This window comes from Phytophthora sojae, assembly GCF_000149755.1.
Source record: "Phytophthora sojae unplaced genomic scaffold PHYSOscaffold_3, whole genome shotgun sequence".
NCBI classification, from domain to species: Eukaryota; Oomycota; class Peronosporomycetes; order Peronosporales; family Peronosporaceae; genus Phytophthora; species Phytophthora sojae.
The window spans coordinates 7570447-7588339 of NW_009258117.1; the positions used below are offsets into that span (position 1 = coordinate 7570447).

General features: G+C 52.8%; 3 protein-coding genes across 3 annotated transcripts; 2 read left to right on the forward strand and 1 right to left on the reverse strand.

The window, feature by feature from the left end:
* Window positions 1-93: 93 nt before the first annotated feature.
* On the forward strand, window positions 94-3214 carry PHYSODRAFT_350798 (hypothetical protein; the record flags this gene model as incomplete). Its single annotated transcript, XM_009526154.1, has 4 exons — window positions 94-128; window positions 171-479; window positions 583-680; window positions 750-3214. 4 exons carry the CDS (start codon window positions 94-96, stop codon window positions 3212-3214), a joined length of 2907 nt encoding a protein of 968 aa, XP_009524449.1.
* Window positions 3215-3685: 471 nt separating this feature from the next.
* PHYSODRAFT_490109 (hypothetical protein) lies at window positions 3686-6418 on the forward strand (the record flags this gene model as incomplete). Its single annotated transcript, XM_009526155.1, has 4 exons — window positions 3686-3862; window positions 3977-4074; window positions 4123-4597; window positions 4700-6418. The coding sequence occupies 4 exons, from the start codon at window positions 3686-3688 to the stop codon at window positions 6416-6418; spliced, it is 2469 nt and encodes an 822-aa protein (XP_009524450.1).
* A 47-nt stretch (window positions 6419-6465) lies between these two features.
* On the reverse strand, window positions 6466-17229 carry PHYSODRAFT_490482 (hypothetical protein; the record flags this gene model as incomplete). The annotated part of the gene is made up of 1 exon (XM_009526156.1): window positions 6466-17229. The coding sequence occupies one exon, from the start codon at window positions 17227-17229 to the stop codon at window positions 6466-6468; it is 10764 nt and encodes a 3587-aa protein (XP_009524451.1).
* Between the last annotated feature and the right edge of the window lie 664 nt (window positions 17230-17893).

Consider the following 17893-nt stretch of genomic DNA (forward strand, 5'->3'; position numbering starts at 1 on the left):
TTTTGGTGTCTTTTGTGTACGCAAGCTCGGTGCCCATCGCGAGTGAGCCAAAGCATTCACTCTGCAGGTCGCCCTCTAGCCGAGTGCCAGCCCATGGAGGACCAGACGCCTGCCGAGCCGATGCTCCAGCCCAGCCCCACGTCGGAGCCGGCGCCGCCGGACGCGTCTAGCAGCAGCAACACCGGCACCACCAGTAGCAGCTTCCACCTCAACGGCTTCGGCGTGGACGCGGCCGCGGGCGAGTCCAAGCGCTGGCTGCAGAGCCTCGAGAAGTGCATCCGCGCCATCGTGAGCATCCGCCTGCTGAGCGTGCGCGCCTTCGACGGCAACGGCGCCAGCTTCAGCGTGGCCACGGGCTTCGTGGTGGACATGGAGCGCGGCATCATCCTCACGAACCGCCACGTGGTGACGCCCGGGCCCGTGGTGGCCGACGCCATCTTCCTCAACAAGGAGGAGGTGGACCTCGTGCCCATCTACAGGTGAGGTAACAAGAGCTAAATCGTCCTCTCCAGGTGGACAGCGGGAAAGGAGGGAGATGTGGGGAACATTCACTTACGCTGTGCATTTTGATGCTACATACAGAGACCCAGTGCACGACTTCGGCTTCTTCCGCTTTGACCCCAAGAAGGTCAAGTTCCTGCAGCTGCACGAGATCCCGCTGCGGCCCGAGGCAGCCAAGAGTGAGCTGCAATTTTTTTGTATACTTTTTGTACATTGACAGCTCTAACGTTTTGCTTGTTGTTGCACAGTTGGCGCGGAAATCCGCGTGGTGGGCAACGATGCCGGAGAGAAGCTGTCGATCTTGCCTGGAATTCTGGCCAAGCTGGACCGCGACGCGCCGTCCTACGGCTCGGGCTCGTACAATGACTTCAACACGTTCTACTTCGCGGCAGCCAGCAGCACCAGCGGAGGCTCGAGTGGTTCGCCGGTGCTGAACATTGATGGATGCGCTATCGCGCTTAATGCGGGTGGAGCGAAGAAGGCAGCTTCGTCGTTCTACCTGCCGCTGGATCGCGTCGTGCGCGTGCTCGGACTCATCCAGCAGGGCCAGCCGGTCCCGCGTGGAACTATTCAGACCATCTTCCGCCACACAGCGTTTGATGAGGTGCGGCGACTTGGCCTTTCCGGGGACACAGAGGCGCTGGTGCGCCAGCAGTACCCTCAGGAGACAGGCATGCTGGTCGTGGACCAGGTTATTCAGGGAGGACCAGCACACGACAAGCTGCGGACGGGCGATGTGCTCATCCAATTCGCTGGCCAGTACGGAGCAACATTCCTAAAGATCGAGGACTTCCTGGACTCGCATGTTGGGCAGACCGTCGAAGCTCAGTTTCAGCGCGGCGACGAGCAGTATACGACTACTCTGAGCATCCAGGATCTGCACTCGATCACGCCTGACCGATACCTGGAAATCGGAGGAGGCATTGTGCACGCGCTCTCCTACCAGCAAGCTCGCAACGCGTCCCTACCTGTTGGAGGCGTCTATCTGGCCCAAGCTGGCCACATGTTCATGAAGGCTCACCTGGCCCAGCCCTGCATCATCACATCTGTGGCTGGACAACCCACACCTACCTTGGATGATTTTGCGCGCGTTATGGCTTCACTCCCGAACGGCTTGCGCACAGTGTTGCGCTACTTCATGATTCGCGACCGCCACCGCGTTCGCACGGCCTTCATCATGATGGATCGGCTTTGGTTCCCGATGCAAATGTGCACGCGCAACGATGAAGACGGGCTGTGGTACTCCAAGTCGTATATCCAGGATGCGACGAGCGGAGACAACTCATCTCTTGTCAACACTGCGAACTCAAACCCGACGTTTGCTCCAGCACCACTGAGTTTTCCTGGAGGTAACGCGCTGGGCAAGAAGACGCTACTATCGTTGGTGATGGTTTCTTTCGATATCCCGTACATGATTGATGGTATCTCGAGCTCCAGTTACCACGGAATGGGCGTTGTGATCGATGCCGAACAGGGGTTCGTACTTGTGGACCAGAACACGGTTCCCATTGCGTTGGGAGACGTGCTGATAACGATTGCTGCCACCGTTGAAGTCCCCGCTAAAGTGGTGTTTGTGCACCCCGTTCACAACTTCTCGATCGTCCAGTACGACCCGAAGGCCTTGGGTGTTGTGGCAGAGCACATCAAGAGTGTTGTGCTAGCGGACAAGCTACTCGAAGTCGGTGAGACTGCTGACTACATTGGATTGAGCAGTAACTGGACCGTGGTTACGATGAAATCTGTGGTTACGAAGCTAGATCGCCTTGTGCTTCGCGATTTCCAGCCACCTCGCTACAAAGCGTGCAACATCGAGGTGCTGCACTTTGACCGAATTACGAAGTCTGTGGGCGGCGTCTTTATTGACGACGCAGGTGCTGTGAACGCGCTTTGGCTTTCCTTCAGCTACCAAGACAATGCCGGTCGTAAGGAAGTATTCCGTGGACTTCCTATTAGCATTGTTCGCCCCATCGTCGACGAGCTCCGAGCGTCGCGTATCCCTAACTCAGTGAACATTCTCCCGGCGCAACTGTTGACATACTCGCTCTCGAAGGCTCGTTCAGGTCTTGGACTCTCCGACGAGTGGATTCAGAAGCTGGGATCTTGCTACGAGGACAAGCGGCAAGTGCTTGGAATCAAGCGGTGCGCTGCTGGCACAGATTGTGCCGGAAAACTTGAAAGCGGCGACTTGCTTCTAGCCATCGATGGCCAGGTCGTGGTGCGTGACGCAGACGTGGAGAATGCCGTCGACGGTAAGACGGAACTAAAGGCGCTGGTGGTACGGGACCAGAAGGAAGTGGAGGTGACTGTCAGCACGTCCCAGCTCTCGGCTATGGGCACTGATCGCGTGATTGTCTGGTGTGGTCTCGTTATCCAAAGCCCGCACTATGCGGTTGCAAGCTTGGGTTACATCCCGGAGGAGGGCGGCGGTGTGTACTGTTCGCGCTGGTGCTATGGCTCTCCAGCGCACAAGTACGGCTTGCGCGCGACGATTTGGCTCGTGGAAGTGAACGGTGAGCCAACGCGCACGTTGGACGACTTCTTGCGGGTTGTGGAACGCCTGGGCAATCGTGAATCGGTGCGGCTCAAGACCATTTCCATCAACACGAAGCCCAAGGTGTTTACTCTCAAGACGGACTACCACTACTGGCCTACGGTCGAGCTCCGCAGAGAGGAATGGGACTGGAAATACGTCGAGCACCCCGTGGTTGCTTAGCTGTCTGCCGAACATTTCGTTCTACGCACACCGGGTAGAAAAAATGTCTGGAGGTGCTAGTCAAAGAAGACAAACAAGAGCGGGGAATACATAGAGCTGCAAAAACTGAGTCTGCACGCAACACTTTTCAAATATACACAGGTGCGTGTTCTCCTCACTATTCTTAGTGGAATCCGTACATGACCGATTCCAACACAGCTCGTGTGTTTGACCAGAATGGGGACTGTGGGTGTACAAGTTGAGGAATTTGTCGTCGGTGGGGCCCCCACGATCTGCCCTGGCGATGAAGACTGTGTTCGCAGTGCTCAAAAGGATCTGCTACAAGAGGAAACACCAGGTCTGGATGACACAAATATCACGAAGCTGTTCAAACGCCGCCGAAGAGCCACTGCAGTACTCCGGGGCGACTCGGAGAGCGCTTTACCGCCAAAATGTTGCGATCGCTGCAAGAGCGACCTGAATTGGAAGCTCATGGTTCAGTGTGCGACCTGTTCCTTCCGCTGCCACCTCTACTGCTTCTCTCCACCACGCAAGCAACACCCGGCGTTCCTGATCCGCCGACAGCAGCAAACGAGTGGAAGTGATCCAGACAGCTCTCCGCCTATTTGGAAATGTGAAAAGTGCGCAGGCACCGCGGTTGTCTTCAATGTGAACCCCAGACCTTCTTCCACTTCGTCCACCAAGTCACCGGTGAAGCTGAAGTCGGAACGCTCAACCAACAAACGGAAGAGCGACTCAATAGTTGTCGCGACAACTGCGGAGGTATCACCATACACAGGAGAACATAATGACGCTGGATCCGGTTGGATCCCATCAGTACAACCTCAGTGGCAAGAACACTCGGCCGTTGTGTTTGATTGGTACCGCTTTCGATCCGAAAAAGCTGAGGTGCTTCGTGATCTGGATAGCAAGACAAACTCTTGTCACAATGGTGTTGACGAGCTGGTCTACTATTCGAAATCCTATGCGCTGATGAAGAAAACTGCAGCGACCTGGCGCAAGTACGTGCTAAAGCGACAGCGTTTTCGGCGCCAAGAGGATGTGGAGTCGAAAGCCATGCTGTATCCAAGTGGGAAATACAAGGTGATGCACGTGCCGAACCCCACTGACAAGGACACAGTAATAGTGGAGTCTGAGGACAATTGGGATGGAGTCGAGGATGACGACGTTGACCTCGTTGATGCTATCCAGTACAAAACTTACTCTAGGAGGCCTCCACAGCTACCATTACTCTGGGAAGGTGAAGCACCAAGCGCTCTCATGTGTTGGACTACTGGTGAACGGATGGAAGTTTCTGATGTTCTCGATGAATTGAAAGAGGGCGTATGCATGATGAACGAAGACACCAGTGCTCCTTCCCCTCGACAGGAAATTATCATGAATGTAATCACTGAGATTGAAGAAGCCATTGCGAAATTCGACGAAGAAAACCAGGAAGATAGCCACACTAGCCGTGGAATCTACGCCGCAGCAGTGATTATTCAGCGAATATTTGCTCGCCATCGGCTCTGGCGTCGACGAGTTGACCGGACCAATCGACAACGACGTGCACTCGAAGAGGCCACACGTAGAGCGAAGGCGCAGTCGACTGTTGGTCTGTTACGGACTTGTATTCAATTTATTGTGCTACTGATGAAAATGCTGGGACAGTCTCGCACGAAGAAAGCGATGCTTTTGGTTCTCCGTGACGCAGCAGAAGAGACCCGGCTGAACAACAGCATTCCATTGACCACCGAGAATTCCAGCGATATTGACGACAGTTTGAAGCGAGAACGTGAGCAGCAACTGGCGGAGGTGCGAATCCGCCGCTTTTTCGTACGGCGAGTCCACCCTTACGTGAAGCTCAAGAAAACCGTGATGGCTGTCCGCTTACAACGATTTTGGAGGCATTTATTATACCTTCGTAAATGGCGAGAGGCTGTAGTCGCTGTTTGTTTGTTGCAACGTGCTCTGCAACTAGAGGCAAGCACCAGAATCCAGCAGTTCTACCGCCGATTACGGACTCGGAAACGATTTACTGAATTGATCGAGAAGCACGCGTTTAAAAAGCTGCGGCGAACACTAACCGGCTGGCTGCTGCAACGTTTAGCCAAGAAAGAAGCCCAACGCCGCGCCGCTTATGAAGCAGCACAAGAAGCAAGAGCTGCAGAGGAAGTATTACTAGAAAGCGCGCGTCTTGATGAAATTCTTGAGCAACAAGGCATGGAGCTGTACCAGGGAGGCGATTTCTGGAATTCGGCGTCAATATTAGAACGGCTTTGTGAACTGAGGAACGGAAATTTGACCCAGGACGTACAACAAGCGCTCGCGTATTCGCATCACATGACGTGGTACCTGTCGTATGATCAGTTCAACCTGTCTCGGGCCTACGACTTGTATTGCGCAGCTTTGGAACACCCCACAACCGGTGAACGCGTTGATCCTCTCATCCTCCAAGACCTCGCGATTGTGGCGATGCACAAAGGCTACTTCAGCGATTCCTTGCGGTTATTTGCGAAGCTGATCGAATACTTTGCGCGACATCCTCAGCTTCCATTGTGGCTCCTATTAGCTGCAGTACAATTGCAACAACAAGGTGAATGGGAGCAAAGCGTCGAGTATCTGACGTATCTGCACGACATTCCGCCACCTCCGTATTTGGAGCGTGATATGCTGGGGTTATGCGCGATGGGATACGAGCAGCTAGCTATTACAGCAGCGAAGACACCCGAAATACGAAATACAAACGCCTCATTAGCCAAGGAGGCCTGGCGAGCTGCTTTGCGGCAATGGAATCTTGAGAAAATCTCTACAGAGCGACCTGGAAGTGCTTCTTTGGCTCGTGGTCGAGCAGGTGGACAAACCTTAACTTTGCGACAGAAGTTTGAGCTGCTCACAGATCTGGGACAGCGAGCGCTGGAACAAGGCCACTACTTAATTGCCTGTCGGGTATACATTTATGCCTTAGAACGCGAGAGCGGTGGAGATTTGGAGAGGAAGACAGCAGCGTGGTGGAATCTTGCGGATGCCTTTCGGCATCTCGGCCATATTGACTTGTACCTAAACGCTGCACAGCGCAGCCAGAGTAATAACTCAGCAGTCGACGAGGAGCTTCAGAAAAGCTGGCAAGAAGCCGCGGATCAGCAGGCATCCAGCTTCCAGACTGAGCTGAAAACGTTGTCAGTTCTTGAAAAGCTACGACAACTCGGTGGTAGTATAACATGAAATGTGCATTATTATGAATTAATCGAAATGCACAAAATGCAGTATCTCTAGTCGCTCGTGGACCCCCTGCGGACGTCGTCTGTGCGCTCAATCGCCGAGGTCAGTTCTGCCATCGCCTGCTCGTCATACTTATCGTGTTCTTCGGTGCTTCTTGAGGCAGTGGCCCGCCGACGCTGAGACCTTCGCCTGCGAGGAGCAGCATCCTCTTCATCTCGTTCTTCCAGCTGTCGTTCATTTCTTCCACGTTCCGACCCACGGCGTTGAATTTCCTGCAGAGCTGCCAGCGCGTCACGCTCCCTAGCTCGCATCGCCAATCCTCGGGCACCAGCCAAAGTGCGGTTAAAATGCAGCGGGTTTTGCGTCATCGTCGCGACCATTTCCAGTTCATCGTCATCACCATCATCACTGTCGTCGTCACTATCACGAATGGCTTTTTGATACTTCCCCTGGCCAGATTCATCCTTCTGGTGGCGATGGCGAGGACTGCTGAAAACCTTCTGCACACGCGTAATTCGTCGGTAGTAATCGGGTCGAAGTGCCACCACCAACTCCGTGATCAGGACGAGGGCGAAGTACACGCAACTCGCGGCTACGAGCATTGTAGTGGCAACGGCAAGCATCTGCGCCGAAGTACCGGTAAACCCGGCCTCAGTACTCCCCAGCCGTCCACTTTCAAACATGACACCGGCCAGAAGCACGAGGCTGGCACTGAATAGCAGGCTTGCCTCGACCGTGTTGTGATCCCATAGGTAACCCACCAGATTCTGCGGCTCCTGCGAGGCGAGGATGGCTTCGTTAGCCCCACGCAGCCCCGATGTCGGCGGTGCTGAGCTTGCCGCCACTCCTTGGCCTCCGCGATCTCCATGCCCACTCTTCCAAGCAGTCACGGTCGACGCGTGCATTTCCAAGCGGAGATGAGCAGGCTGGATGTACGCTTCTCCCTTGGCCTTGGCACGTCGAGTCTCCAGTAGAACCCGCTTGGCGTAGTTTGCGAGCACTCGGTGGGTCTCGTACGCGCTCATGTACGGACGACAGCGTACTTGCAGCGAGTAGTTCACGAACAGTACAAACGTCGCAGTGGCCAGCTGGAACACAGGGTCCTGTCGGAAGAGCAGCCCGATACCTGCCAGCAAGAACTTGCGCAGAATAATGAGCACCATCCAGTACCAGTACTCGGGCTTGAACTGGTAGTACAACTTGGAGAACTTCTTGCGGAACACCCAGCAGTTCGGATTGGTGCGGCGACTTGTCCCGCGCTGCATGGCTCGTAGAAGCTGGTCCTCCATCACTAGAGCCCGATTTCGAGACAGTGTAAGCAGCACGAAGAGCGGGTACCCCAACGAGTATATAATGAACGCCAGGACGGCGAACGGGAAGAGTTCCATGTGGATCCCTCCAGGCTTGAAGCACTGCGTGTAGATTGCGACCATGTACAGTTTCCCATCGGATGGGATGGTCCCGACGCAGTTGAAGACGTCCAAGGTCGTCCGCGTCAGGTACAAGAAGAGGTAGTACATCATCACCAACGTCGATCCGAACAGCTGAGGCATGTGCGACGTTAGTCGAGTTCGCCGCCTCTTGATGAACCGCTTGTAAGCGTAAAGTGCAGCGAAAATCGCCAATGCTATGGCTGCCATCACCAACGGGAACAACTCGATGATGAACCACTTGGTCACGTAGGAAACCTGGAACGAGAAGCATTCAGGCGCGATGAGCTCCAAGTTCAGGTTGAAGGCTGATAAAGTCGAGAATAAGTTGATCAGCGTCGTTGGCCATGAGATGCGGGCGTTGCCGAAGATCGATAGCGTCTGGAAGTAGTCAATGCCGATGGAGAGCAGACCCAAGCTCACTCCTTTTCGGGTTAGGAGGTAGCTCACCACGGACGCTACTGTGATACAGATGACAACGATAGCGATAGACCCCCACTTGTCATCCGGACACACGTTGCACTCGGAGTTGAGCTTGTGGTAGTTGTTCTCGCACTCTCCGCACCTTATACCGGTGTAGCCTTCAGCGCACTTGTTAGCACCCAGACACGCGAACATGGGATCACACGCGAGAACCACTTCGCCTTCACGCCAGTAGCCAGGCTTGGCCAGCGGCATGTCATCGCCGCCAGCACATGTGGCACCTTCTGGACAAGCGTCACAGAACTCCGTCGTAGTGCGGTAGTAGCCTGGACTGCACTGGAACTTCAACTGCGTCTGGCTGGTAGGAGACATCACGTTGCCACCAACTGACAGCACAATGCTCGTGATCCCAGCCTTCGTCTTGGGAGGGTACCACACCAATTCCGACGCGCTTGTCCACACCACGGTCCCCGTCGAGTTCTCGCTCGTATTGGCTGAGGTAGCAGAAGTCGACGCTTCAACTAATCGTCGAGCATAGTCCTCTTCGAATATACTGGTCGGCAAATACGAAATGGTACTCGTACTCAACTGCCGCGTTATCGACTGCACCGCATCCGTCGTGTAGTCGGTCGAAACAAACGAAATTGTGATTGCATCATTGGGGAAGCAACCGAAGTCGGTTCCTTTGATCGTGATAGCGTTTGCTCCGTTTGCGTCGGGTTGATTCGGCATCTGGGCGCTGATGACCGGCTGGTTGTACGAGAATGCCAACGCGTTACTCGGTTGATCGTCGACAATGACGAAAACCAGCAGATCTGCGCCGTACCCAGCGGGGACGATCGTTTCGATCACAAAGTCCGAGTGGCTTGTTAAATCTTCCGACATATCGGCGACTGGATCGGCAGCTTCACATAGCATCTGCGTCCCCGTCGTATCATTGCAGACGTCGAGGAAGCTGAAGGCAGGGCTCACAATATACATCGAGGGGTAGCAGACAAATGTGTTGATGTCGATGCACGGCCCGCTCGTGGAGTATTCACACGCGTCAGAGCCACAAGCACTCGGGTGAGAGCTTTGGCCATCGACACGAGCATCCCGACCACCGATTAACACCTTGGCTCGAGACGAACCGAAGTTTTTACCATAAAGCGAAATCGCATAGCCTCCACAAGTCGACAAATTCGCCGTACTGGTTTCATATCCAACCAGTTGAGGCGTCTGATAGCCGAATTCAATCGATTTGTTGACGACAGTCAGCTCCGAAACAGTCAGTTTCACGACCCTGGAGATGCCTTGGCCCGATGGCAAGTTGAATTTGATGTTAGAGTGACTGAAATACACAACGTCATCATTGGTGATAGTCACCGTCTCCATCTCCGCCGTATCATCAGTGCTTACCAACTCAAGCAGCCAATCCAGGGACTGTACGCCAAAGTTCTTACCCGCAAGTGTGATGGATACACGCTCACACAACTCCGTGTCTGCGGGACAGGCACGAGCTGCGGCCTTGGAGCAAGTTCCAGGGTACACTTTCATGCTGGCCATAGCAACAGCAGGGTCCACTATCACGTTGAGCCAACCTGATGGCGGCGGACTTGCTGCAACGACATCAGCACGATAAATGCTGACGTCATGTTGCAGCAACTGCCAAGACCCACCCGTATACAGAAGCTGCAAATCCGACTCCGACTCACTTGTGTACACAGGCTTGTTGCTAGAATACACATCCGCCACAGCCGTGACTGTCACCTTCTGCGTCACCCCATCCAATGCTGTCTGCACGCAATAACTGTCATCTGTGGAGCTAGAAGAGCTGATCTCCAGGTACCGACACTCAAACGGAGCAGTAAGCGTAGCACAAGGCTGGTCCGGATCTATGCAGGCACAAGTGTACCCCGAGGTTGGACCATCGCTCCGACTGATGTCGTAGATTACTGGAGGATCGTAGCTGAAAGTCACGCTTCTGTCGGTATTTACTTGTCCACTGACTGTCACAACCACTTGGTGGCCGCTGCCTTGGCCCTCACTCGTTGTGCAAACAATCGTGTCGTGGTCGACACTGTCGATTGTACACGAGAACATATCACCAAGAGCAACTGCATGCGCGGTTGAAAGAGCACTCGATCCGAAATTCTCGCCATGGATAGTCACGGTTGATCCTCCAGCAGTGGTAGCATCTTCGACTTCGATGGTGTGAATGACTGGAACGTTGTAGCTGAACACGACCGACTTGTCCTGATTCCCTGCTGACAACTTGAAAGAGTAGTTTTGCCCCTCCCCAGGAGGAATCGTGAATGTAGCGTGGACGTGATCGAATTCTGCGATATTGAGGACGTTCGGGGTATTATTTGTCCCCGTCAGAGTGATGACGGGGCTTGTACCGAAGTTTGAGCCTGTAAGGGTCACCGTTTTCCCCTTGGTGGGGGCTGAGGTGGCAGAACTTCCAGTCCAATCCACTCTGGGAGGGATGTAGCTGAAATACCTCGGGCTGCTAGACGTTGTACCCCGCATGACTAGTAGAGGAAGCATCGATCCTTGTCCACTCGGTACTGTGCACGACAAGAGGCGGATATTACTGACCCCAATCACCGATCCGGACAAGAGAACGCTCGATGGGATCACAGGAGTACTGAGCACAACGTTGGTGCACGCACTTGTACCAATAGCAACGCGAGGACTCCGACCGACAAACTTGGCGTACAGACTAAGAGTAGCTCCACCCTGTGTCGCTGACAGATAGTTAAATACCCCAGTTCCTACTTGTTCAGTCTCGAAAAGGTGCGTATCTCCATCCAATCTGTAACTCGTAGTGCAATCCGATGTCCAACACGAAAGACCAAGTGTGTACCAATCCAGGATGGACGGATCGTCCCAGCTGAACGGAGCCGAGTTGCTAAGAATTGTCTCCCGACCCAGCACCACAGTAACGTACCCCGATCGTCCGACAAATTGAGGCACAACAATGGTATTGTGTGACCAGGACGAAACATCGACCGAGAATTCATAGCCCGCACTTCCTAGATTGCTCACTGTGATAGGGTACTTCGTCACCAGTACACGTCCAGTGGTGTAAAAATTGTTGCCAGTTACTGTGAGCTGTATACACGACGGTAGACAGTCAGCTGGACCCTCATCCGTGTACACAGTATCGATCCAAGGAGAACCATAGCTGATCGTCATCGTTGCAGTCTTTTGGACACTTGTCGTCCCCACCAAAAGCTGCAACGAAGCTCCAGTACCGTATCCCACCGGAATACGCACTACCACGTACTCGCTGCTGTTATCATCACCGAAGTCCCCAAATTCAACGATAGATATGCGATAACTCGACAAACTGGTCTGCGGCGGCGAGAAAATTACACGTGATGCCGCAAAAGTGACGTTAGCACCAAGATTTTCACCGACAATGGTGACGTGACTCGATCCATCCGTCAACACAACCGAAGGGTAGAACGCTGTTACTACTGGGGGTGCGTACGAACTGGTTACACTGGACAAACTTGACTCTTGATCACCGACCGATACAATCCACGAGAGGTTCGCTCCGACACCAGGTACAGTCGAACAAACAATGGTGGAGTCGTTGTGTTCGAGTACCTCTGTAATTTGATAGTCCCGTCCAGACGTTCCGTACGATATTCTGTCAATGACGATATAACTGGGCCCAAAGTTCCCGCCGCGGAGGACGACGCTCTGACCACCACGAACAAGAGCGTTGGATGCTCCCTCGCCCTCAATAGAAGTGATGAACGGCTTCGCGTAGCTGATCGTGGGCGTGGCGCTGGTCAACCCATCGACAGTGACTATCCAAGCGAGGCGATTACCCACGCCAGGGGCCGTTGTGCAGACAATGCGCTCATGGTCAATCACAATACTGCAGTCTTTTGCAGTGAACTCATCTCCAATCATGCCATAAGTGACATTAGAAATTCTCGAGGCGTTAATTGTACCAAAGTTCTTGCCCGTGATAACCACCTGCTGATCACCACTCGTCTTGATTTCTGTATCGCCGTCAGAGCGGAATACTTTCGTCACGATCGGTCCAGCATACGACGTGTTCTGCGTTGTCCACAGTGAAGCTTGGCCTTCAATGATCACCCGCCACGAGTGGAAAGAGCCACTTCCTTGGACCGACACACACTGGATCAGACTATGCGCCTTGGGGTCGTTGTACTTCCGTTTGCAGTTGACAGCTCGCAGGATGGTTACGTTATCGAATGAATACTCGACGACAGGGTCCACGAAAATGGCGGTGTCAGGGCCAAAGTTTTGACCCCGCAACTGGAAGACTGTACCGCCTGCTGTGGGGAGATCCTTAAATCCCATAATTTCCCAGACCTCAGGTACATCGTAAGATGTCGCGAGCTGACGGGTAGACACGCTGGACAGGTTATCAACCGATACTTGCCATTGGAATGCTGCGCCTGCGCCAGGTTGCGATGTACATGATACCTGCACATGGTCGACAACAACCTTGCAGTCGTCCAACGTGAATGAGTGGAGGCCATTTGAGTACGTGACAGCGACTGTGGCGCAGCCTTGGCAGCCGAATCCAGTTCCGTTTATCAGTATTTCGTTGCCACCGGCAGTCTGCAATCCACTGAGCGCGGTTATAGCGGTGATAGTTGGAGACGCGTATCGGCAACTCGAAGAGTAGGCGTCACTGGATTGACCGAGAACCACCACCGTGAACGTGAGATTCTGGCCAGAGCCTGCAGCGCTCTGGCATCCAATGTATTGAGCTGTTGGGGCATCGGTGGTGTTAGATTCACGCAGTTGGCAATGTTGCGCCTGAAATTCCACACCGTGGAGTACCACGGGCAAGGCATCTTGAGTTGTGAGCTGTATCGACCCCAAGTTGTCTCCGTAAACCACAATGTTCTCCGTGCTACTGCCGTTTGTGGGGAATGCATCGCTGCACACGACTGAGTTAACCACTGGCGATCCATAAGATGCCAACGGCACCGACGATGACGCTTGGAAAACAGTCTCTCCGATGCTAGGTACACTCATTATTAACGTAAGGTTCCAGTACAGACTTGAGCCCACCCCAGGCGCCGATGTGCACTCTACCCCAGTGTTACCGTTAACCAAGGAGCAGTTCGTTGCGTAGTGAGGCGAGGTGCTACCGTACCCTCCATAGCTGACAGTGAGCTGCTTGATTATAACTGAGCCATCAGAGCGCTGCTTGAACCCGATATTTGTACCGGTCAGGATTAATCGCTCCCCTCCGATTGTATTCAGCTGCGTCGCTCCATTGGCAACAAGCCCGATCATATCAACTGTAGTATCACCAACGTCGACCACTGTAATTGCAATGTTGCCTGCAATGACTAGTGCTCCAACTCCACTCGAATCACGCGCCTCCACTGTTATCGTGAATGCCTGCACGGCCTCGTAGTCGATCAGACCAGTCACTGTTAAATCACCCGTGGTGGCATCAATACGGAATACATCCAGACCTTGTGGGTATACTGCGCTCAGCGAGTACTGCATGGTCCTGAATGCGCCCGAATAAACGTCGGGGTCCGTGGTGTTGATGCGAAGCAGCACTGATCCAACCTCGGTATTTTCCAGTACAGAACCTGTCGCCGGGAAACTCACAAATGAATGCAGTTCGTTCACATCTTCGACATTGACCACAATATTCGCAACCGCCGAAAGTTTGCCAGGATCAGCCGCAGTCAGATTAAAACTGTAGGAGCGACGGGTCTCAAAGTTTAAGCTCGGCTTGACAATAATTCGGGCACACAACTCTTGACTGCAGTCCTTTTCAATTTGTAAGGAGAACAGAGAGCAGTCGGTTGCATTCACACAGGACAGCGCGTACGTAAGCGCGTAGCCATCACCTTCGTCCGGATCCACGGCACTAATGCAGCGAGGTAGAGCGAGATTGGCTGCTTCGTTCTCTTTCACTGTAAAGGTGTACGTCGGTTCGGTGAAACTCGGCGGCTCGTTGAGGTTTTTCACTTGAACAGCCACGTCTTTCGTGCTGCACATTAGGGCTGGATCACACGCCGCGACAGTGCAAATGCACGTTTGGCGTTGCTCGAAGTCCAGAGACCGCCCTGCTCGAAGGTTGATAGCGCCAGTCGATAGCCCAATACTAAATGTATCTGCGCAATACGTATCTGTCTTCGACTGGAGTGTGTACTGAATCGTGTCTTTATCAGGGTCGGTGACGTACCGAGAGATGGACGCCCCTGCTTGGGTTCCAGCAGCAGAATTCTCATTGATATTGAACGATGCAGGCAGCGAGCTCGACCATACAGGAGCAAAGTTCGACTTTGTCGTAAGGACTGTAATGGTTGCACTACTCGAGCAACGTTGAGCACTGTTGTCAGTGACACTCACCACCACATAGAACTGAGTCGGATACACCAGCTCCGTATCAAGAGGCGTCCTTGCCACAACCAATTGGCCGGTGAGACTGTCGACCCCAATCAAACCGTCAGAGGCATTCGTCCCGGTAACTGCGTACGACAGAATGTCCGATACATCCTGGTCCTTGCCCGGTAGCGGGTACCCAATCGTCGTCCCAGCCGCGGAGCGTTCTCTTACCATGGATGTCAGCGAAGCCAGAGATGGGCAATCGTTCGCATTGCGGATGCTGACAGTGATGTGAGTATCAACGTATAGACCGGTCGTGCTCCCGGTTTCATCCTGAATCCGAATGGCGACAACATATTGAGCCTGGGTTTCGTAGTCTGGAAGCGAGGAGGCTACCCAATTCAGCTCCACTGAGTCACTCGTGCATTCAGAAGAACTTAGAGCTTGGGTAGCACTGGACCCAAGCTGAAACGGAGAGCCGCTCCCAATAATCTGGTAGAATGAACACGATGCTTTGTCTGGATCAGTCGCTACAAACGTGCACCCTGCTGTGCTTTGCTCATTCAATACCGTCGCTGTGTTCTCAACCATCGTGCAGGAAACAGCGGCCATCGACGGCGCCTCTGGCACGTCGGTAACATTAACCGTCACAAATCCACTCCCACAAAGAGTCGTTAGAACTGCGTCGCACACTCGGATGTTCAGCTTAAAGCTGATAGGATCGTTCTCAAAATCCAGCGGGTGTGTGGTTTGCAATACTCCTGTCGTTCCGTTAATGCTGAAAGGCGCGAAGGTATCCATGAGCGCGAATACGTTGACTGAGTTTCGGTCCGCGTCATAATACTCGGCAACCAGCACTGGAGTACCCGCCGCCATGTTTTCAGCTATAGACCCGCTAACGCCTCCAATGATCGATGGAGCTTCGTTCTCATCAAGGACTACAACAGTGATATTTAGATAGGCCCAGAACTCGCCGTCATAGTAGCCGATTCTCAGAACGTAGTTCGATTTGGCTTCGAAGTCCAAAGTTGTTTGAGTGAGGAGTCGACCATCCCTGCGGATCTTAAACTCAGACCCGGCCCCACTGGAAGTACCAGTGAATATCGTGAACCCATAATCGTTTCCTACTGCGCCATCAGCGTCAATGACTCGAATTGGCTTCCCAATTAAAGAGCCTGAAGCGAGATTCTCTGCGATGGTAAAAGTGTCGGCAGTTAGGGTAGGAGGCTCGTTTACGTTTTGTACCGCTACAACCACGGTAGTAGTTGTGGCTATAGGTTCGCATTGGGAAAGATCGAGTCGATAGTCGCAAGCCACGCCATTGTCTTGAACAGTGACTTGAACAACAAAACTTGGTACAGCTTCGTAATCAAACGGAACTTGCGAGTACAGTCCACCACTGGCAGAAACGTACACGTAGTCGCTAGCATTTACCGCGTAGGCGAAGGTCGACGATGGATCTGGGTCGGTAACTAGAAGTTGTCCGATAAAAGTCCCGTTTGGCTCGTTCTCCTTGATGCTAAACGGTCCCACGTGGGTAAATTGAGACGCCTCATTCACGTTGAGTATAGTGACTTCGACAAAAGCTTGCGAGTCTAGAGCTTTTGGGTACCCAGCATCGATAGCACGAACGCCAAACGAATACAGGTTCGTAGCCTCGTAATCAAGTTTATCCCATTGAACAGCAAGCTGCCCTGAACAACTTTCCAGGGTAAACGGTAACCCACCAGCATTTTTGTTCACAAGTTCATAGCGTAAAGTATCCGTTTGACCCCGATCCGGATCAATAGCACGGATTGGAGTCCCAAATGGTAGGCCAAAAGCAGAATTTTCGGGAACAGCGAAAGTATAAACTGACTGTAGAAAAGTTGGAGGCTCGTTGACATCTACGATCGTAATCTGGATCTCGCGTTCATCGATGAGTCCGCCTCTATCGGTAGCCCGTACGCGTATCGTAAGCAAAGATGTGACTTCATAGTTGAATGATGAGCTGTTGCCAACGGAGATGCTACCACTAGGAGTGACGATGACATCCGTGGATGGGAACGCCAGCTCAAACGTGATCTTGTCTGACAAGTCTGGATCAACTCCAGTTAGCTGCCCAATTAGCGTTCCTACAGCGGGATTCTCTTCGATCTGAAAGCAGCAGCTCGTTATCAAAGGTGCCTCATTCACGTCGTCAACAAAGATAGAGAGCGTTGCCTCCCCCGTCAAGCCGCCCACATCGACAACACTAACGGATATATGAAGGGGTTGCGTAGCTGCACTGATACTCTCGTAGTCTAGTGATGATATCTCCAGCAGAAGCTCTCCTGACGACGTAATTTCAATGATGTCACTGTTTGATCCGTGTGCAAAGTATTCGAGTGGGGCCGCGAAAGCTCCAAATATACATAGTGGGGTATCGGCTGCTGCGATAGGAATGTTGAAGTTCCCTTCAACATCACTCTTAATGTATACCTCGAAGGTAATATAACTGGAACTTCCTTGAGCTGATACATTTTGCCCCTCAACTTTCTCGAAACCAATTGTAGAGATCCAGTCCGGAATATCATCGCCGTTTTGTTCTACCAGCACGACCAGACTTCCCTTACTAGCCAGATTGAGAGACACATTGGACAAGGGGGACATGATCGGGGTATTAACTATGAAAGCATTCGAAAACACGGAGGGGATGTTCGCCCATTCGTAGTCAGTGGAACCAGAAAACACGATGGATTTCTCCAGAAGCCGCGATATTGAAATACTGTCACTTCCGGTGGATGCTTGGACTGTCAAAAAGTTTTCATCATCATACTCAGGATCGATCGTATTCAAGTACCCGAGACTGGTGCCAGCTGGAATGTTTTCATTGACACGAAGTACCTTGTCCAGAATGGTAGGTGCTTCGTTTATATTAACAACGTCAACGGAAACGATGGTGGTCGAGTTTGCCACCCCATCAGAGCACTGAATCGAAAGATCATACGCTCGCTTCGTTTCAAAATCAAGAAGTGTTGTTTCAGCATACAGCAAGCCGCTTTTTCTCTCTACAACGAAAGCAGCGGTGTCGTTGACCATTGTAAACGCCAACTCATTACCGACATCCTCGTCATAGCACTGGATAGCTCCGAGAAGCTCTAGATGCCGGGAGTTAATTCCACTCATCCTGGATAGAGCACACTCATTTGCTGTAAAGTGCGCTGACTGCAGAACAGGAGGATCATTAACGTTTAGAACTGTGACCGTGAGCGTGGCCAGAGTGCGTAGCCCTTGGCGATCGGTAACAGCAACCTGAACGAAGAGCGACGGAGTG